This window comes from Durio zibethinus, chromosome 15, assembly GCF_047325235.1.
Source record: "Durio zibethinus cultivar Kanyao isolate XHJ-2024 chromosome 15, ASM4732523v1, whole genome shotgun sequence".
NCBI classification, from domain to species: domain Eukaryota; kingdom Viridiplantae; phylum Streptophyta; class Magnoliopsida; order Malvales; family Malvaceae; genus Durio; species Durio zibethinus.
The window spans coordinates 13,709,400-13,731,811 of NC_143176.1; the positions used below are offsets into that span (position 1 = coordinate 13,709,400).

Consider the following 22,412-nt stretch of genomic DNA (forward strand, 5'->3'; position numbering starts at 1 on the left):
AAATCCAAACTCAACTCTTGATTATAAGACCACAATAAAAAAAAATACTTATCATATGAGATAACATCATTTTAATAAGCCTCAAAGGGAGTAAAGATTAATGAAACAAAATCTGAGTTTTTATATCATATTAAGCATCTAACCTAAAATCAATCAACAATAAATAAAAAGATTCAATTTTAATATAAAATCATAAAAAACACAATACTTAAAATATGTGAGATAACATCACTTTAACATAAATATTCCAAATTAGAAACAAACTATGGAAAGCTTAATGATTTGATTGTCATACAAGAAAAGCTTGCATATATAGATGCAGGTGAGTGATGCGCTTGATGCAGCTAGCAGAGGTGGAAAATGGTGACCCTGAATAAGACTTACATGGAGCACCATCAGAGTGCATAATTTCCCCCAACAAACGGAAAGGACCAATGCTGATATTATCTCTTATTCAATAACTTCACCTCAATAGATAGTTAAGAAAATTATATAAATATTTTGTTTGGTTCAGTAATAACGACCTCAATTGCCATTATATTCTACTTCTAGTTGACAGCTCCTGCTTTACTTGATCCCTCAAAACTCTTCTCAGTAATTTGTTTGAAGCCGTTCGGGGAAACTCCGGAACTATCTTAACAAAGCTCACCTGTTATTGTCAAAAGAGAAAGAAAGTGAAATCCCCATCAGCACATAGTGCTAGGATAGCAATGAGTAGTTTCTGCATATCATCTAAAACTAAAACTCTTTTAAGAACTTAAAAACAAATTAGTTCACTTCCCAGAGGCGAGATTATGAGTCTGGCAAACAGTTGCCATCAGCCAACAAAGAAGTAATAAGTTATTTGTTCTTAGAGGAAAACATGACCCAGTTTTGCTGGTCCAAGCCCATCCATGGAATGAGCACCATGATTTTGACTTCTCATAAAGGTAAATATCATTAAAAAAAAATGAACAAAAGGCCATTTAATGAGTGAATGAAAATTCAGTCTGTCAATCTTTAAAATGGAATAGCTGATTAGCATTTGAAACCAATATGTATGAGTTTTCGCTAGACTGAAACTATTTAAAAGCGACTTTTCTTGAGGGTCCTTAAAGGTGTTTACACCAAGAAAAAAGCTTTATTATAACTCTAGGATTTCAGTAATAACTTTGTAAAAAACTCAGTAATTTAAAAATTTTTTACTTGAGTTCGAATATAAGGATGCTTCATATGGTTAGGTTAGGTTAGGTCCCCAGACAATATGCATAAAAATGAAAATGATATTACACATCCCAGATGTCTAACCTTAAACAAAGGATTGAGGTTGCTCTGAATAGCTTTTGAGAATACCATCTTCAACTTCTCTGGCTGATGATTATATCCTTGCTTTAGCACCACAAATATTATCAACTGTTCTGGACCACCATCTGGTGGTGCTACACTGATGGCAGCAGTCTCCAAGATGCTTTCATCAGCTTGGTCGCAGACACGCTCAATTTCAACAGAACTTGTCTGCATTTCAGGAAGGATTTTAAATTTCTTGCTGCATTTGCTTTGAGTGTACAACAATAAAGGATTGCAAAGTACCAATTTCACTGTCATCCAATTAGTACTATGATATCAATCAAGAGCATATTTGACAAAAATAATCAGTAGTCAAAGAATTGCTTCTTGCGATATGATTCCTAGAATGCAGACTCCAAAATGCTTGCAAATAACATTAAACATCTTCAATTTGCTTCATTATCAACGACTTGAAAGAGAGAGAGAGAGAGAGAGAGGGAAGAATGCTTTACCTTTATGCCACCAAGATTCATGGTGTCATCGGCCCTGCCCTGTACAATTAAATAGCCACCAACAGTTCTTTTAAGGACATCCCCATGCCTCCTCAAGCGCTGCCAGTTCATGCACCAAAATAATAAAAATGTATAAGAAACTGCTTCCAAGTATCAGTTTAGAAGAATTACATCGCAATTATGTATGTTACTTCCCTAACAGCTATTAACTAAAGCAAACAAATGAGGGTTAATCATTGACAGCTATTCATGAGTAAAAACGTTTTGGTCCAATGCCATATGTTGTGGTTTAGAGCATTGATGTGCACAGCTTGGTTGCCTCATGGTTTTTGAGGCAATAGGCTAGTCCCCAAAAGAGAAAGAATTTTAGGGCCTCTACCGTTGGGGAAGCAACATTTGGATTACAAGGGGCTTCCCCATGCTTGAGGACACTAAGCACAAGTTAAAAAATCAATTGACACTTTTTTGGTTACTCTTTTCTCAGATTTTTAAAGATGTATGATCAGATGAAACAGTCAGGATATCTATGCATTTAGGGACTCACTGCACTATGCCTTGAAGCTGGTCAACTAGACCCATAAGTCCTTTTGAAATGTCTGCACACCTTGTAATTTAAAAAGAAAAATAACCACAAAGGGACGTGCAAGATTCAGTTTAGGAGTTGTAAAAGGCTATTGCCTCTGTGATGGTTATATTCTGTTATTTCAACTATAATTGGGGGCGTATGCTACGCATAGCATTACAAATAAGTAAAAATATAGATCTCCACTTTAACTATTCGAAGAAAGACAAAGTAGCCCTGGTTTGCTACAGATTCTTACACAATTCAGGTACGTCATGATCTTTTCCAGTTTCTAGGGGCTGTGTACGTTTTGCCTTTATCGAATATATATTGGATTCTTTACCAAAATATATATTCTAAGAAAGTTGCATTTAACCTTACCATTCCATTATGCATTGGCATTCCCTCAAAATAGACTTTCTCATGATCAGCATTAAGCAATTTATCACTTGCTCCGAGGTAGAGAGGGAGTAAACCCACTTCACCAACACAAGCTTCATCATCCAGCTATCACAAAGGTCAGACAAATCAAAACATAGTAATACATGTAACATTAAGAAGAACATAGATCAGTTTGTATGACTCGTTTTATTCATTGTTGTCACCACAACAATTATTATCCATCTAGCACTCAAAAACAAATCAGGTAGGGGCATGATCAAGGACAACAGTCAAAGAAATTAAACCACAGACAAAACCAGCCAGAAAATGCTCTTACATAAGAATCTCCATGTTCATCCAAGATGACAAAGCCTGCTGTCATTGCTGCAGTGCTAAAGGTTCCAAAAGCTTGTGGCTGCAGCAGGCTTCCTTGAATATATGCTGATGAAAGCTCTGTGCCTCCACAACTTTCAAGAACGGGCTTGTAGCAAGATTTGGAAGAAAGCCAAAGGTCATCATCAACATTGGAGGCTTCTCCAGTAGTAGCAAAGCATCTAAAGATATTTATTTATCAATCCATTTTGTGGAGAATTCAAGTCATATAACAACATTTACTCTTGAAATTCAAAAGAATTACTTTATTTTTGTCCAGTCCAAACCTTCCAAACAGTTCGTACTTTTCCAAGTTTTCACCAAGCTTGGAACTGTGCCCAAAACAGTCACTCCAGCATCCTGAACAAGATAACAGTAGGAAACCAAGGTGGCTTAACATGTTATACAGTGGTATACCGTATTTTAATAATAATTGTAGCATGAAGCCCAACTTTTTTACTAGAAAAATCAAAGGAAACTGTCTACTATTTTTCCCTACGAAGACCTGTTCATAGCACCTCTTATCTCACTAGAACCAAGAGAAGTTCTTATAGTCTTGTTTTGCATAGCCCCCAAGCAGCAGCTTTTTTTTTTTTTTTTCGCTGATTGTTGTGTTGTATCTATGTTGTCAGAAACATATTATTAGTCCTACATATTAGGGACTCTGTTTTTTCTATTTCATCTAAGCATATGATACACCAAAGATTACTTGGCATCAGCTCTCCAAAGGTTTAATCTCCCTTAGTTCTATAATAATTCATCAGCTCCTGAGATTTACAAAGCCTAATTCCCTTATTTCAGCCATTTTCTTCTATAATTTATTCAAATATTATTAACCATGCTATAATCTAAATGGTAGGCATATGGAATATTAGCATTGGTTGTAAAACATGCTATAACCACGTGATGGCCATTTACAGTAAAAAAAAAAAGCACTAAAGCATTACCTGAATAAATTTTCCAAAACCACGGCCCAAAGGAGATCCATGATACAGAGCTAGTGTTGCACCATTTAAAAAGCATGTGAAGAGCAGAACAGGCCCCATCACCCATCCTAGATTTGTGGGCCAGCAGTAAACATCCCCAGCTCGAATATCATTGTGAGCCCACCCATCAGCAGAGCATCGAATTGGGGAAAGTTGTGTCCATGGAATGGCTTTGGGTTCTCCTGCTCAGGCCAAAAAGTTGGGACTAGAAAATAAAAAAAAGTGCACTTCAAGCTACAATTTGAAGTATGCACAACAGTAGAACAACTTTTTCTACCTGTGGTTCCAGAGGAAAAAAGAATATTGATGGTAGAGTCAATCGGTCGATAAATTGGATGGTAATGATTGGATCTGCCATGAGGACAGTGTCATCACACATAACAGTAAATTAATCTTTAGTAGTGTTCAATAAAGAAAAAGAGAGAGGAAGTAAAAGTGTTAACAACAATTTAAGTGATGAAAACTGATAAACAGACCTTTCATTGCAAAATTTCTCTAACCTAATAATTGTAAAGATTACCTTTGATGTTGATTGACACTGGAAAGGAATTCTTTCCATGATAGATCCTGTTTTCTTAATTTAATGCCTAGATTATTCCCAGTCACAGGGAGCACGATAGCTTTAAATGGATCAGCTTCCACAACACGACTGCGTAAGAAGGATAAATCCTCATGATTGCACCAGTAATGTTCTCAAAAACATATTAAACCTCAAATATGTCTTGCAGATCATTTCAGACCTTCAAGGATGTGCGTTAGAAAAAAACCAGAATTTGGAATCTATCACTGAAAGGAAAGCAAAATTTTTTTCTGTTATTTGAAGGGAACAGCCTAGGTGTCTTGAAGAATTCAATGAAGTTTTAGTTGAGGAGAATGAGATCAAAGCATGCCAAATGAAATCTCAATTCCCTACCAGTTCATATGACTAGGTATTAGACAGCTCCCTCCCACATCCATTTGACACAAAACAAAATTCTCTTCAAAAAAAAAAAAAAAACCATAGAGAGAGAATAGAAAAGATGTTTTTGAATCACAAAATTCACTTTAGACTGGTTTAGCAAGCACAAAAACATGGATTTTCCACCAACCATACTTGAAAGGAGAAAGAAAAAGAAATTATAGATCTAGCATGTACAGAAAAAGTAAGTTTACCTGTATAGAGGAACCCTTCGACCTCCTCTCAGTATAAAATCCTGAACAGAAAGTGAAGATTTGTATCATTTCCAATACAAAGCAGAAAAGAAATTAGCTTTAAAATTGAAAGTTTTACCAAAGCCAATAGGGCCAATATTTACATCATTGCCAAATTTCTTAAGCTTTGATTTCAATTTCATCCACTATAATATGAGTCAAAGAAAGTGTAATAAAAAAGAATGTCAGTTAGTACAAATAACAAACAGTAAGCTAATCACCATATGGAACTATGCACTTGACAGTAACCCTACATTTATCTGTCAATTTAAAAATGAAAAAAAAAAAGATATGGGAAAAAGTTTGGCATCAGAAGACGAGGAAAAACTTCAAAAGAAGTCCATTAGACAAGATATACAAAGAAGATTATGAATAATGCAGTAGGAAAACATAACTACAGAGACCCCTTTACCAACTATTGAGCATCACTAGTCATTTAGAGAAAAGACAGAAATAAACAAGCAGATATTCCGACCACCTATAACTGATATGCATCAAATACCATATAATATGAACTTTTCACCAATGCACAAAACACTGTAAAACTGAAAAATCTGGGATATTTTAGTTCATACCCTTTGCGAATTGCATATCTTTAATGAATTTTATAACCTAAGGAATTCGAAAATATACCTGAGTGAAGATAGCCTTCGCATTAGAGACACGCAAACGCGTTGCAATTTCCTTCGCCGCAAAACTGTCAGCTATGGATACAACAACAAATCCAGCTAATATAATTGCCAGATATATAACAACGGCACTGACTGTCATTGGCATGTCAATGGCAATTGCATCACCTTTTGAAAAAGTGGCATCTAGTGCATTTGCAACCATCCTGTGAATCATTTTTCAATGTCTGACCACAAGGTTAATATATAAAGATACTAATCAAACCCAAAAAAAAAAAAAAAAAAGAATGAAGATAGTAGAATAATAATAGAGATGAGATCACTACATACGGTGGAATAAATATCAGTGGTATATCGGGATTGATAAAGGCTATGCTCATAGACATGCAGCCCTATGCCTTGAAATGAAATAATGGAAATGAAAAAACAAAAAGAACAATGATGTTTACCAACAATAACTTTATTTCTTGTTAATGCATAGCAAAAATTCAAACATGCAAACAAAGAGAAATAAACTATCCCACCCTGCCCACAATAATAAGATACTGTCTAACTACCGACTGTGATAGAATATAAGATCATACATGACTTGTTCGCGAAGTTCTTTTAACGTAATGCGATTCACATCCAAATCATCACAGCCTTCTTCTCTCCATACAAGAGCACAACTATTTTCCTCTTTTCTAGGATGGGTAGAGGACAATAAACAACATTCAGCTATATTCAAAACTGCACCAGGAAGCCATGTCCCACTGGGTTTCAATTTGTTACTTTTATCTAGAATGCAACTTGGGGATTCACGAAACACAACCGAAAGTTCTTTTAGAACGATAGACCAATAAGTCTGAAATTATTCAAATTTTCAGTTAGAAGGGAAAAAAATCTCTGTAACTTTATATACATTTTAGTATTAGATTAGCATTTATCTCAAAAGGTACAAGGACAAAAATTAGTGTTTACCTCGGGATGCTGGACAGAGAATTTCTGAAAGAGGCTAAAACTTGCAATAGGGTCCTTGTATGAAGTCCCTAAAAGCTTTGGACCATGAACCTCCATTATACGTCCCAGGTTTGTAAATTTAGACTCGCATCTAAAAAAAAATATTAGGCTAATTTAGCAGAAGATATCATATGTTAAGTTCAACTCATTGATTTGAATGACTATGCCCACTATGCTGTCCTCTTTCACTGCTAATCTACGACAATTGAATATATCAGAACTATGTTACATTAGCCTAAAATTTAGCAACAGAGATTTTCTAGACATTCACACATATGTTAACTTTAGAACTAAAGCACTTTTTTTTTCCTTTCTTACAGTAAAATGCAAATATAAGCATCAAGCAGCAATGAAGCGTTTTTATGAATGAGCAGTGAATTCAACTCATCAAACTCACAGCACATAATGTAGGAAACTGAAAACTGTCACTCATCAAACCATACAATCAAGTTGGGCTTTATAAGGCAATAATTAACAATAATTTTGCTAATTTCCATTTTCAAGTGTCTAGTCTACTCTCGAGTTTCACTCACCTTTCCACTAATGTTTAACCATTTCCTCTCTCTCTCTTTCCTTCTCTCTACACCTGTCTTGTAAGAGCAGCTAGATTACTTACAAAATGGAAATACCCGTACCCAGCCCTATTCTATTTCAATAGCCATACTAGAGTTTAGAAAGAAAGGAAAATAGTAAAACTAAGAGGAGAGATTACAGAGAAGGGAACCAGTAAAGAGGAGGGCCATTGGTGGAGGCATCCCAGTTGGCATAGACAGAGTAGTAGACCAACTGATGTAGCTGATGAGAGTGCCATGGCTTTAACCCTCCCCTATCTACCACATGTTTCCAAACCTGTCTTGGGTCAGGGTCAGACCCTACGGTTCCTGCTATGGCTATAGCTATGGCTTCTCTTATGACTTGAAAAATCTCGGTGGCTTCCTCTATGCTTATGCTCGACCCACCTGCCGTGCACAAATCTTCTAAGCCCACTTCACCTATGCTCTTTCCCATCTCATTGTCTGCGTCTCAACTCTCAAGACTGCCTGACTTTCTCTGCTCTAAATGAAGTTTATTAATACCTGCTAATGTAGGTGTTAGGTGCGAAATGACATGGAAGACGGTGAGCCACGTGTTCAAAACTTGCAGTACAACTATCAGTCTTATTATTCCCGGCTACTCAGTTTTGGGTTCCACTCAAGTCAATTTAAAGTCACATTTTACATTTCTGAGTTTAAATTTATTTGTTATTAATACGTGTTAAATATGGTCATCTCATAATAAAAACTAGACGTAGCAACATGCTACGCTGGAGTAAATTATCTTTTATCAAAAATTATTTTTATTTTTATTATTTATTATTTTGAATACATTTATAATTATTTTTATACAAAAATAATAAAAATAAAATAAATAAAATATTAAAAAAGTATTAAAATTAATATTTAATATTTAATATATTACAATTATAGTTTTTTGTTAATTTTTTATATATTTTAATCGTTGTAGTTTTATTAATCATTTGATAAAATATATAGTTTTTAATTTATTGTAGTTTATAAATTTTTTATAAAAATATTTAAAATAAAATAAAAGATAATTTAATTTTGTTGTTAAGTCTTTTTACATTTATATTTATCATATTATATTTTTTTATTTTATTATAGTAATTTAATATATAGATAAGTTTTATATAATTAATTTAATATGTAATTTAATAAAGGTATTATATTAATTTTCATAAAATATCACATGTCAAATTTTCATGAAATGGTAATGTTATTTTAGTAATTTAATATGTGATTAATTTTATATTATGTTAAAATTAAATACATAATGATGAAGCAATTATAAGGTTATTTTTGTAATTATGATAAAAATATTGTAATAGTTTTGACCAACTATGATAAGAAGAATATTTTCATAATTATTATAAGAAATGTATTATAGTGATTTTGATCAATTATGATAAAAAAAAAAAACTAATTATAATTATAATAAGAGAGATATTATAATAATTTTGATCAATTATGATAAGAGAGATAATTTTATACTTTTGATAAGAGAAGTACTATAGCAATTTAATCATTTATAATAGGAGTATTTTCATTATTTATGAGAAAAGGGACATTTTTGCCATTTTAGACGTGTATCACCCCTTCATTAAGTCACGAGAGATACATTAAAGTAATCTCCATGACTTAATATATAAAATTTCTTCTTTTTTCTTAAATTTTTAAATTTTATTTTTTGACAATTAAAACCTAAAATTTGAAAAATATTTTATATTTCAAAAATTAAAATTGTTTTGAAAAAATAAAATCAATTTCTTCCTTTAAAAATTTTTTACTCTTTTTTTTTTCTTCTATACTTATAGAACCCCATTTCATCCGAGTGTTTTAATTGAATTATCGAGACAGTTTTAAATCTAATGGTTAATTTAGTTATTTCGTTTGATTTTGGAATCATACAAATTCGAGTTGAGTTGAGTTTTGAATTTTTAAGTCTTTTAAGGTATTTATTGAATCTTCAAAATTGGTTTTGACTATTCAATTAGTGATTGGGTCCCAATCGATGAAGTGGTTAGTATTTATTTTTTCTTTTTCGTTTTACTAAAAAAAAAAAAACAAAACAAAAAGCAAGAAACTTTTTAAAAACATGTTTGAAATATTGGAAAATTGGGAAAGTACTTGGTATTCAATTCCAGAAATGACATTTTAAAGGAAAAATCAGGACATAAATAGAATCGAATCGTAACAGATTCGATCTTGGTTATTCAATAAAAATCCTTGAAATTCCTGCCAAAAAAAAAAAAAATCATATATTAAACCCAAATCAACCAAGCCAGAAGACAGACGGCAATTGAGACAAAAAATACAGAGGAGAATCGAGCAAGACTCGACTCCAACTCCAATTCTTAGGTAATTAACTATTGCCCGAGGCTACTCATCAGTAATCTCTCATACCCAGAAAACAAACAGCAATCAAAACCAGCTATTTCCAGAAAGCAATATTCGAGCCTAATTGTCCAGTTGACAAACAACCGAGAACAGAGGCATTCAACAAGGTAATTGCAGAATCAATCGGTGAAATCAGAGCAAATTCAATTAGACCCAAAGCCCAATAAATTTGAGCTCAGTCAAAGACATTGTAAAGAATCAAAACCAACAGCCCAAACTCAAAAAGCAATTAATATTCTCAATCAGGCGATCAACACAGAAGCAATTAGGAGAAACACAAAGCAAAAGATTTTCAAAATTTTCGCAAATCAGCAAGAACAGAATCCAAGCTATGTAGGCACCGAATTTTGTTCGGATCTACATTTTTTATAATCTAAAAAAATTAATTAATTAAAAAATTTTAAATTTTAAATAAAAAAAATAAAGAAAGACAAACGAAAAAATCCAAACAGAAGAAACAAAATGAAAAAAGGTCGGCACCCGCTGACCACCCACGCCCTACCAAGCCACTCACGCCTTGTTACTACCCCAGCCATCATACTACCCCCTCGTCCAATTCCTTCACTCCATCAACACACGCTACCACCATTTTCAACCATATAAAACACTCGATTCTTCCTCCTTTCAGAGCTGGTTGAAACGCTCTGATATTTCCTCACCAGAACACCAAAAAATATGCACCCCTACCAATAATCTCTTAGACAAAAAAAAAAAAAAAAAAAACAAACAAATCCCCAAATACCTAAACAAAAAAACAAACAGATCTACGAAAACCAACACAAAAAAATTATAAAATAGAAACCACAATCCTCGTCGAATTGGCGAGGAATCCAGCGCTAAGGAGATACCTGCAACAAAAAAGAAAGGTTATTAGTTTGAGTTTTAAAAAAAAAAGAATAGAAAACTTTGAACCCCGATCTACATCGATCGAGGTCATTTCCGACGAAGAGGAGATCGGATCTAAAAAGATCGCGTCGAAAGAAACTTCCAGGAGGATTTCAAAATTTTCGATCACCGACGACCACCGCCAGTGGCCACCCAGGCGACGGCGGGCACGGTAGTCTGGCGATCGAATTTCGACGGGGCCAAAGAGAACCCAAAGCTCTAAAAAAATTTTTTTTTGTAGAAATGGTGAAATGAGCTAAAAAAAATTGACTTTTATAAAAAACATTAAAAGTAAAACGACGTCGTTTTAAGCATAGGGCCAAAACGACGCCGTTTCAAGCATAAGAGGATCCGCGCGTAGACCAAACCCGACCCGAGATCCTCGCAAATCAACCCGCCAACCCACTTCAGCCAACCTTTGGTCGGTTCAGACGAACCTCTAGTGAATCGGTCAAATCGATCTGAATCGCTAGATCGCTCGAATTGCTGATTGAACCACCAAATCGGTCAAACCGAACCAGACCAGCGTTGATCAGATCATTGACCAGTTCGGTTTAGGTAGAAAAAAAGATTTTTTAAATTTTTTTATATATTATTATTTTTGTTATTTTAAGTTTTTATATTTATGTATGATAAATGTTTAAATTTATTAGGATAAATATCTAATTATTATTTAAATAATAATAAAATGAAAACAATATAGGATAATAACTAAAAAAAATTAAAAATATTTAAATAATAATAATAATGGAATAAACTTTTTATTTTCTCTGTCTAGATGTTGGAGGGAATAAAAGAAATATTTTCCTAAAAAAATAATTTCGCCTAGATGTTGAAGAATTATTATTAATAAATTTTCATAAAAAGAAATATATAAGAATTTTTTAATTAATTTTTCAAAAATTATAAAAAAATTGAACTTGCTCCGAAAGTTCGCCTAGATAATGGAGATTTTTAGAGATGTTCGCGTTTTAATTAAATCCCAAACCCTAAACCTTTACCATAAATCTATTTCAAAACCTTAAGGATACATGCGAAAATCTCACATGAAATTATTTGTTCCCGAATGCTACCTAAATGATGGGGTATTTAGGAAACTCCATTTCATTAAGTTTTTCATACGAGTTTTTAATTCACATTAATAATAAGATTAATAAATAAAAAGTATAACAGTAAATTAGGATCTTAAATATAAACAGTCGCACCTAAGCTCTGCCTAGATGTTGGAGAGTCGGGGTGGCCTTATTATACTTAAAAATCTAACTTTTAAATTGCATCTCATCCTACATAACATTCATTGGCATATATACGTTAGCATGTTATTATCAATATTTATTTATACTATCCTATCTTTAATTTTTATTTACTACTTGGTAATAAAAATATTTTATAATAAAAAAAGAATAATACTTTTAAAAAAAAATTTGTGATATTATAAAATAAAATAAAAATAACATTCCGAAAGAAATAATACTTGATACTCTACCTAGATGTTGAAGAGTCACTAACAATTATTTTCTATAAAGATTGTTATTTTATTTTAAGGATTATTGTGTTAAATCTTAAGCGAAAAGAGTTATTTTAAATTCCGCCTAGATGTTGGAGAATTTTAAGATAATTCTTTAACTTAAAGATTTTCTCAATATTTCTAAATAAAAATTTTTAGCAAAATTTTATTTTTTCAAATGAAGGGAATTAGTGTTAAATTTCAAATTAAAACCATTTTTATCCGACATTGAAAATAGCACATAATTAAATGGTACCAATTTATGGGTGTTGTGGGGGTGCTAATCCTTCCCCACACATACCCGACTCTCGGACCCAACCTAATTTTTTGTAGATCGAAATTTATCTTTTTGATAAATTTTAAACCTGTTTTTATAATTTTATTAAAAGGATAAACTTGTGGGTGGCCAATCACACCCTAACAAAGATTGGTGGCGACTCCCCTTTTATTTTTCTCGATTTTAAAACATTTACGTCTGGCAGTGTCAAAACTATTACGATAGCTTAGCGACTCTACTGGGGACTTTAATTTAAGAGTCAAGCCAAAACTTTTAATTACGCACTATTAAGAATTGTTGGATTTAATTGGTTTTATTTTACATTTCATTTAATCTCCTTTATTTTGATTTTTCAAAAAAATATGTGTTAATGAATAAGATAAATTGTATGTTAGTTGTTATTTTATTTTAATTTTGTGTTTATGGTATTTTGATTAATACATTATTTTGCACACACCTTGTATATTCATGCATGAGCTCTAGACCCGGGCTCTATCCCTTTTAGGAGGAAGTGAAGTAGCTACGCTCTCGTGAGTTAATAACCTCCGCATTTGCTAGCGAAACACTTTCACTCATATTGAACCCGTTTCGTTAGTAGCCTATAATTGGTGAGGATCAGGGAGCCTTACTAGTCTATAACGGACGATGATGTGAGAAATAGTCTGGGAACCTTCAGACACGTAAATCTTAACTCGACATATAGTGAGCCGTAAGGTCTAACTTTTGGATAGAGCCATGTTGTCCCTTTTAATAAAAAATTACCTAAATTAGAACACTATGTATATTCGGTTATGACGCATGTTATACTTGTTCATTCATTTACTCATTTTTATTTATTTGTTTTGTTTACATTATTGATTTGTTTAATTCTTTTATTATTTTCAATTTTGTTGCATGCATCATATAGGTACCATATTTCTAAAGGGTATTGTTTTGGATCAATCTTCAGCAAGAAAAACTTTTAGAAAACCTAAAGGATGTCATCTGTGTGTAAGAGCTATTTGGAAGCTATTTAAAACAATGGAGAATAGAGATAAAGGAATTTTTTTCCAAGAAATACGGGGATGTAGCACTGCTTATGTCAGTGAAGGTTGATGAATAGCTGATGAGAGTTGTAACACAATTCTGGGATCCATTTTATCGATGTTTAATATTCAACCAAGAAGATTTAGCCCCCACGATCGAAGAATATTCTTCTTTACTCCGGATAGAGTCTACCAATCAAGATAAGATCTATTAGAAAGAGCATAAGACTACCGGATATAGAAAAAAGTTAGCCAAGATCATGCAAATAAAGGTTGAAAAGATAGACAAGCATAAGAAAGAAAAGAACGGAGTTGAGATCATTCCATCAATTTTTTTGCTCGAGTATATAAAAAAGTATATTGAAACTGATCAGGGATTGGATGTGTTTGCTTTAGCTGTATATGGATTGATGATATTTTCTAAGGTGTTAGGACATATAGAAGCATCAGTGATTGACTTTTTTGAGCAATTAGATAAAGGAATAAATCCTTCACCAACTATTTTGGCAGAGACTATTAGATCACTTAATTTTTATCGAAAAAATAGTGAATGACGATTTATAAGGTATGCTCAACTGCTTTTTGTCTGGCTCAGAAGTCTTTTTTGAGGAAAAGAAAAGACATCATTTTGACCATTCTCTTTTTATTTCAGTCCTGTCAAGGAGTTTGTTACTAAAAAATGAAGAAAAGATTGGACAAAAAGTCAGTGGTTGGCATTATTTTTGAAGCTCACTAGTGATGATGTAACATGGAAGGCACCATGGATGCTTTCGATGGCCATCTTGTATAGTTGTGAAGATGAGTCATGGGTACCTTTGTTAGGAATATGGGGGCAGTGAGTTATGCACCCCTCATGATTCAAAGATAATATGACTCACGATAGTTTATCTCTATGACTCATAGGCTTGGTTCACTCGAGTTTGATTATGAACACCCGATTATGTGGAAAGGGTTCATGAAATCATCAAAGCATGGAAGCAGGTTAATCGAATGAGCCCAATTAGATTTGCAGATAATGTTACAAAAGGTTATCTTACATGAAGGATGAAAAGAGTCAACAAAATTAAGCCTCTATCAATCGATATTTAAGAGAAGTTGCTAGTTTCTATTTTAGTACCGGTATTATCAACTTTTGAGATCGTTTAACGAGAGTTTAAAATTGAAAAGAAAAGATTAAAGAAAAAAAATATGGCTATAATGGATCAAGTTAACCAACTAAGATATGATTTGATGATGAAAGATGATGTAGTACAAAAGTTGACTAAAGATCAAAAGTATTGAAAGAGGATCTGTAAAATTTATATCAAAAAAATAAAAAATTAAGGTTGGATAGTAGACCTTTGAAGGGATCCAAGAAAAATGTGGAAGAACTATGAGATATAGTGGAATATTGGAAGAACAAAGCTCGAGGGAACAAAGAAATGATCTCCATACTCACTAAAGAATAGCATGAATGGAAAAAAAGACTTTTAGGAGCTTCTGAAAAGGTAGCAAGTCACCAAAGAGAAAGTGAAAAGCTAAAAACTGAACTAAGGAGGGAGCAAAATAGGAACTCTGATTTGCAAAGTGAGAAAAAAGCCTTAGAGCATGAATTAATGAGCTTGGAGCTTCAATTGACAAGCAATCAGAGTCACATAAACAATATTTTAACTGAGTGACAAAAGAGAGAGGATTATTAGGCTTGCACTTACAATATGGAGGTGGATGCTATAGAGATGTGAATAGCAAAAAGTTTAGAGAGGTAGCAATACATCAAACATCTGACTGCTCAAATTTACAAGGCTGTTCGAAAAGCAAGCAACATGGTTGAAAAGGCAGAAGCACTGAAACAGAAGATTGTACCAATCCAAGGTTACAGTCAAAGATTATTACACTTTTTGTATGAAGCTAGAGAGCAATATGCTCAAATCAAATGTTTTTATGGTTTTAATGTAAGAATGATCGGATGATATATAAAGACTCCCATGGTTAATGAAAGTCTCTTTTTGTTTTGATCGATCCAAGACAATGTCCTAATTTGCATTTCATTCATTTCATGCATGCATAACTGTAAATACTAACAATGATATCGATGACATTATATCATGCGATCTAATTCATGGTTAATAAACTAAGGTTCAAGGATAGCAAAATCGAAGAATCAAAATCAATCAATTTCACATAGATATAATACTCATTCTCATACTCGAGTCATGAAAGAAGAGAATATAGCCAGATTTGAAAGGGTCAAAAAGGCACAAAAAGATATATAAGAAAGAGTTATAGAAATACAACAAAGCATCGAAGCACAAATGGTTGAATTAAGATAACCGTTGCTTGGTTTAATAAAAGAAAAAAGAGTTGTTGGCTCGTCAAAGACAAGGGATGAGGTCAACATGGAAGAGCCATTATACCCTTCGGGATTCACTCCGTCTCAGGTTTAGGTTCAAGTTTCTCGGGGTATACACATACAACCACCAAGTGCACAGTCATACTTCTATGTCAATTATTCTGTAAGTCAATAATCAACCCACTTGAATGTTAACCCGGGACCTATCCCAGTCGATCTCATTATAGTACCGAATCTTGATGACCCTGTTGAACAAGAAAAATCTCACGAAATGTCAGAACCTGTTATAAATTTAGAAATTTGAAACAAGTATGACCAACTTGAAGAGAGGCTCAAAGCGGTTGAAGGTAGTGACATTTATGGGGTTATTGACACCAATGAGCTCAGCCTAATGCCTGACTTGGTTATCCCACCAAAATTTAAGACCCCAGATTTTGAGAAATATGATGAAACAAAGTGTCTTTTTGCTTATATTACCATGTTTTGTAGAAAGATGACGGGTCATACCCATAACGACAAACTATTGATGCACTATTTCCAAGATAGTTTGACTGGTTCAACAGCTAAATAGTACGTGTAGTTAGATCAGAGCAAGATCTGTTCATGAAAAGATTTGGCCAAAATTTTTCTTGCTCAGTATAAACATGTCTTGGATACAACCTCAGATAGGCTGTCATTGTAAAATATGGAAAAAAAATCAACGAAAACCTTCAAAGAATATGTATATTGTTGGAGAGATACAGCAGCCCAAGTTCAACCACCACTGATCGAAAATGAGATAATTGTACTTTTTATCAACATGCTGAAGCCTCGTATTATGACAGATTAGTAGAGAATACCACGAAAAACTTCTCTGATATGGTAATCTCAAGAGAGATGATAGAGAACGCTATCAAAGTGGCAAAATTAAAGGGCCTGAAAAGAAAACAACAACCTTAAAGAAAAAAGAGCAGGAAACACATGCTGTCACTCACAGAAATCCCTCACACCATCTTTTTATCCCATATAATCCATATCCCCCTTACTACCCTACCATAAACCAAATCTCTCAACAATCAAACCATTACTGAACACCCCAACAATCACTACCCAGACCAAGTTTTAGCCCTCAACCATCCAATTACACCTCTGCACTTCTAGCCCGATCATTTACCTGATCAACCTACCTAAACAATAATAAAAAAAACTCACAGAATAATAACAATCGGGAAAGACCTCATTTTGACCCAATTCTCATGTCTTACACTAATTTGTACCTTCAATTAATGAAAGGCCACCTTGTCGCTCCTACTTATGTGAAACCATTAAAACCACCTTATCCGAGTTAGTATGACCCTAACGTCAAGTACGATTATCATTACGAACTTATAGGACACTCTACTGAAAATTACACAGCACTTAAACACAAGGTGCAAGATTTGATAAATGATGGACTTTTATCTTTTGATACCAAATTCAAGTCAAGTGTCAGTGGAAACCCTTTACTGGATCACACCGAAGGAAAAATCAATATGATGGGTAAAAAAAATATATGAAGATCAAAAAATACACGGATGAAATGAAGACCCCTTTTAAACGGGTGTACAACTATTTATATGAGACGGGCATAATTCAAACATTATTTTCGGATAACAAAAGTCACGAAGACCCTGACCATTTTTGTAAATACCATGGGAAAATAACTGAACATTCAATCCAAAGTTGTGAGATCTTTAAGCAAACATTATAGAGCTTAATGGATGAGGCTATCATTAAGTTCTATGATGAATATGATGGAAATAGTGTGAATACAGTGGGTGACAAGCGTCTTGGCAAGTCTTTTATCCCTAAATCCTTCACTGTTTACTATGATAAGAAATCAAAGCCCCTAACTGAGAAAACCATTTCCTCTTCTAGGACACCAATGATCATTTATGTCCCTAGTCTATTTTCTTATCAAACTGATAAAATAGTCTCATGGAGATACGATTATGATGTAATGATGCGAGGGCTTGATATGACCTCGAATAATCCAAGTAAGAAAAATACCACCAATATATTAAAAATAGGAAGAATGACCCGAAGTGATCAAATTTACACTCTTGAAATGTCAAAAAGGGCCAAAAAAAGGAAAGGTAAGATAAGAGAAGAAGACACAAGGGAAAGCCAAGATTCTCAATCGGTGGTAAGCTTGAAAGTGCAAGTTAACAAACTAATGTCAAAAAAAGAAGCTTGTGAGTTTTTAAAGATCATCAAACATAGTGAGTATTGTAGTTGACCAACTAAATAAACTGTCAACTCATATTTTCTTACTGTCGCTACTATTGAATTCTGAGCCATATAGGAATGCTTTGCTGAAAGTGCTCAACCAAGCTTATGTCGAGCATAATATTTCTATTGAGAAGGTTGATCACATGTTTAGAAATATTACAGCTCCTAATTTTATTACCTTCAATGATGATGAAATCCTACCGAAAAGATGTGATAGTGTTAAGACTTTACATGTTACTGTCAAGTGCAAGTCTCACACTATGGCCTAAGTCCTAATTGACAATGGATCGTCTATTAATGTTATGCCTCTAACGACATTGTCAAAGCTTCTAGTGGATCTCTGTCACATGCTGAATAACCATATGATTGTAAGAACATTTGACGGGATGCAAAGAGAGGTAATTGGCGATATAGAGATCCCATTGTAGATTGATCCTTATACCTTCAATGTCATATTTCAAGTAATGGACATAACTCCTACATAAATTGTCTATTTGAAAGACCTTGGATTCACACGACTGGAGTTGTACCTTTATCTCTACATCAGAAGGTAAAATTCATCATGAAAAAAAAAAAGTCTATGTGGATGGTGAAGAGGATTTATTGGTAACAAAGACCTTAACAATTTCCTACATTGAGGCAGTAGAAGAAGCAATCGAATGTTCTTTCAAAGCTTTTAAAGTAACAAGCGTTACTTACATAAAAGAAGGGTCAAAGATATCAATCCTTCAATTATCAAAAGTTATGAATATGGTGATCAAGTAAACTACTGGCAAGGGTTGACGAGCCAGGCAAGGTTTAGGGAAAGCTCTACAAGGAATCGTAAGAGCACCATGCTTGGTTGAAAATAAAGAAAGATGAAGGTTAGGCTATAAGCCTACGGCTACTGATAAAAAGAATGTAATGCTGGAGAAGAAAGAAAATAGAATGGCACGCCTCAAAGTGCAAAATTTGATTGATGGAAAAATGGTGTTATCTTATTTCTATGAAACCTTTCATTCAGTCAAGCATGTCTATCCTGGGTCGACAGAAGTTGAACAAGAGGGACTAGTAATGGGATTAGAGGAAGCTTTCTCATGATTTCAAGTTAAAGCAGATGAAGGAGTCATGTAAGATGAAGAGATTTTTTTTTCTTTTTAAGAGACTCAAAGAATGGTGTACCATTTTATTGTCCTTGAACCTTTTAACTCAAAAATTTCAATTGCTTTTGCCCAAGAGCATGCAGAGGTTAAGTGTATGGGCTTATTTTCATTGTCTTAATAAAATGATGAATGCAATGCATTTCACTTATACCATGTTCTCTATTTTTCATTTTTCTTTTCTTTCATTACCATCCTCCTTGCCCTTGCCAAGATCAATATATATTTTTTTGTGATTATATCCATTTTCAGGTTTTCTAATAATGAACATTATGGATGGCTAAGGCAATAACACTGAGTTTGATTTTGAAAATTTAACTCACATTAGCGAGCTTGATAATGATGTTGATTCAGACGACTATGATTTACTTCATGATCTGTTGAAATGGATGGAACAAGAGAAGAAAATTATAGAACCCCACCAGGAATCAACTGACCCATTAAATTTAAGAGATGGTAATAATAAGAAAAAAGTTAGGATCGGTACTTCACTATTACCGATTGAGAAGCAAAAGTTGGTGAATTTACTGTAAGAGTACATGGACATATTTACATGATCTTACCAAGATATATCAGGACTCAGAACAAAGGTGGTTGAGCATAGGTTGCCTTTAAAACCAGAATGTCAACCAGTACAGCAGAAATTGAGATGTATGAAGCCAAAAATATTACTAAAGATAAAAGAAGAAGTTAAAAAGTAATTTGACGTTAACTTCTTAGAAGTAGCCAAGTACCCTGAATGGGAAACCAATATAGTCCCAGTTTCTAAAAAGGATGGAAAAGTTAGAATGTGTGTGGACTACTAAGATTTAAATAAGGTCAGCCCAAAGGATAATTTTTCATTGCCACATATTGACACCCTTGTGGATAACACTGCTAAACGCTCCATTTTTTTCCTTCATGGATGGGTTTTTCGGCTATAATCAAATCAAAATGACTCACGAAGATATGAAAAAAATTACATTTGTGACAATTAGGGGACATTTTGCTATAAGTCATGCCTTTTTAGTTGAAAAATACTGGTGCCACATATCGAAGGGCGATGGTCACTCTCTTTCATGATGTGACGCATAAAGAGATAAATGTATATGTTGATGATATGATAGCTAAGTCTCAAGAAGGGAAAGATCACGTTGTTAATCTCATAAAGCTTTTTAAAATATTACGGAGATACCAGCTCAAGTTGAATCCAGCCAAATGCACATTTGTTGTTAAATTCAAAAAATTGTTAGGGTTTATAGTCAGTGAAAGAGGTATAAAAATAGACCCTGATAAAATTTGAGCCATTCAAGAATTGTCAGCACCACGCACGTAAAGGGAGGTAAAAGGCTTTTTGGGGTGATTGAATTATATTTCTCGCTTCATATCCCAACTTACCTCAAAATGTGATCCAATATTCAGGTTACTTCGTAAAAATAATCCTGGTGAATGGGATGAAGAATGCCAAAATGCATTTGAAAAGATTAAAGAATATTTGATAAGTCCACTGGTGTTGGTTCCACTAGTTGCAAGAAGGCCGTTGATTTTATATCTAACGGTTCAAAAAAAATTGATAGGATGTGTATTGGGGCAAAAAGATGAAACTGGCAAGAACGAGTATGCTATCTACTATTTGAGTAAAAAGTTTACGGAGTAAGAGGCCAAGTACCCCTAAACAGAAAAAATATAGTGTGCCATAGCTTGGACTACTCATAGACTCAGACAATACGTGCTCTATCATACAACATGGCTAATCTTAAAATTAGATCCCCTCAAGTACATTTTTGAGAAACCATCTTTGTCAAGCAGGATAACGAGATGGTAGGTCATGCTCTCAGAATATGATATTATGTATATGACGTAAAAATCTATAAAAAGAAGTGCAATTATTGATTTTCTTACTGATCGAACTACAAAAGATTACGAACCAATGAAGTTTGATTTTTCAGATGAAGATTTGATGGCGATCTTATATGATGAAAATAAAAAGCCTGTAAAAAAAGTATGGAAAATATTTTTTGATGGGGCATCTAATATAATGGGGCATGGCATTAGGGCAACGCTAATATCCCCAGAAGAGAAGAGAATTACTATCCTTGTACTGTAAGGTTTGATTTCAACTATAAAAATAATGTTACTAAATATGAAGCATACGTCATGGGATTACAAATGGCCATTGAAAAGAAGATTGAAACACTAAAAGTATATGAGGATTCAGCCTTAGTCATTTACCAACTAAAATGTGAATGGGAGACCAGATACCCAAAATTAGTGTTATATCAAAAACACATAACTAGCTTAATGAAACATTTTAAAGAGATCCAATTTCAACATGTTCCCCGAGAAGAAAACCAAATTGTTGACGCCTTGGCTACTTTGGCAGCAATATTCAGGTTAAATAATAATACGAGAATTCAACCCATTAGAGTACAAATGAAAATTTCACCAGTTCACTACTCAAACGTGGAAGAAAAGATAGATCAATAATCATGGTACTATGATATTATACAATATATCAAGTGTCAAAACTACCCAGAGCAGGCTTCAAAAAATGATAAAAGGATCATTCAAAGATTAGCAGCAGGTTTTATGCTTGATGGAGAAATCTTGTATAAAAAGAGTCGAGATCAGATTTTCTAAGGTGCGTCGATGTTGTGGAAGCGAGAATGATACTTGAAGAAGTACACAAAGAAATTTATGGAACACATACTAATGGGCATATGATGGCCAAACAGATCATGAAAACTGGTTACTATTAGTCTACAATAGATAATGATTACATTAGTTATGCTAGAAAGTGCCACAAATGCCAAATTTATGCAGATAAAATTTATTCTCCTTCAATCTCGATGCACGTCTTGGCACCACCATGACCTTTCTTCATGTGAAGAATGGATGTGATCAGACCCATACCCTAAAAGCTTCAAATGGGCATCGATTTATCTTTGTGATAATCGATTACTTTACAAAATGGGTAGAAGTAACTTCGTATGCTAGTATTACGCAATCAGTGGTATGTAGATTTATAAAAAGAGAGATAATATACCAGTATGAGCTTCCAAAAAAGATCATCTTAGATAATGCTAGCAATCTAAATAATAAAATGATGAAAGAATTGTATGCACAGTTCAAGATCAAGCATCATCATTCAGCACCATATCGTCCAAAA

At 33.5% G+C, this 22,412-nt stretch overlaps 1 protein-coding gene across 5 annotated transcripts; it reads right to left on the reverse strand.

The window, feature by feature from the left end:
• Positions 1 to 160: 160 nt before the first annotated feature.
• Positions 161 to 7,940, reverse strand: LOC111301803 (putative CoA ligase CCL12). Of its 5 annotated transcripts, none has more exons than XM_022897779.2 (14): positions 7,623 to 7,940; positions 6,860 to 6,989; positions 6,484 to 6,743; positions 5,904 to 6,105; positions 5,232 to 5,272; positions 4,600 to 4,728; positions 4,357 to 4,430; positions 4,041 to 4,261; positions 3,359 to 3,453; positions 3,059 to 3,275; positions 2,722 to 2,847; positions 1,779 to 1,877; positions 1,288 to 1,494; positions 161 to 649 (listed from the first exon to the last, which is right to left on the reverse strand). In XM_022897779.2, the coding sequence occupies exons 2-14, from the start codon at positions 6,953 to 6,955 to the stop codon at positions 536 to 538; spliced, it is 1,881 nt and encodes a 626-aa protein (XP_022753514.1). In that variant the 5' UTR covers positions 6,956 to 6,989; positions 7,623 to 7,940; the 3' UTR covers positions 161 to 535. The 5 variants fall into 5 exon arrangements, with proteins under 5 accessions (XP_022753514.1, XP_022753512.1, XP_089600731.1 ...); XM_022897777.2 differs by having other exon boundaries at positions 7,611 to 7,940; XM_089744605.1 differs by lacking the exon at positions 6,484 to 6,743 and having other exon boundaries at positions 7,611 to 7,940.
• Between the last annotated feature and the right edge of the window lie 14,472 nt (positions 7,941 to 22,412).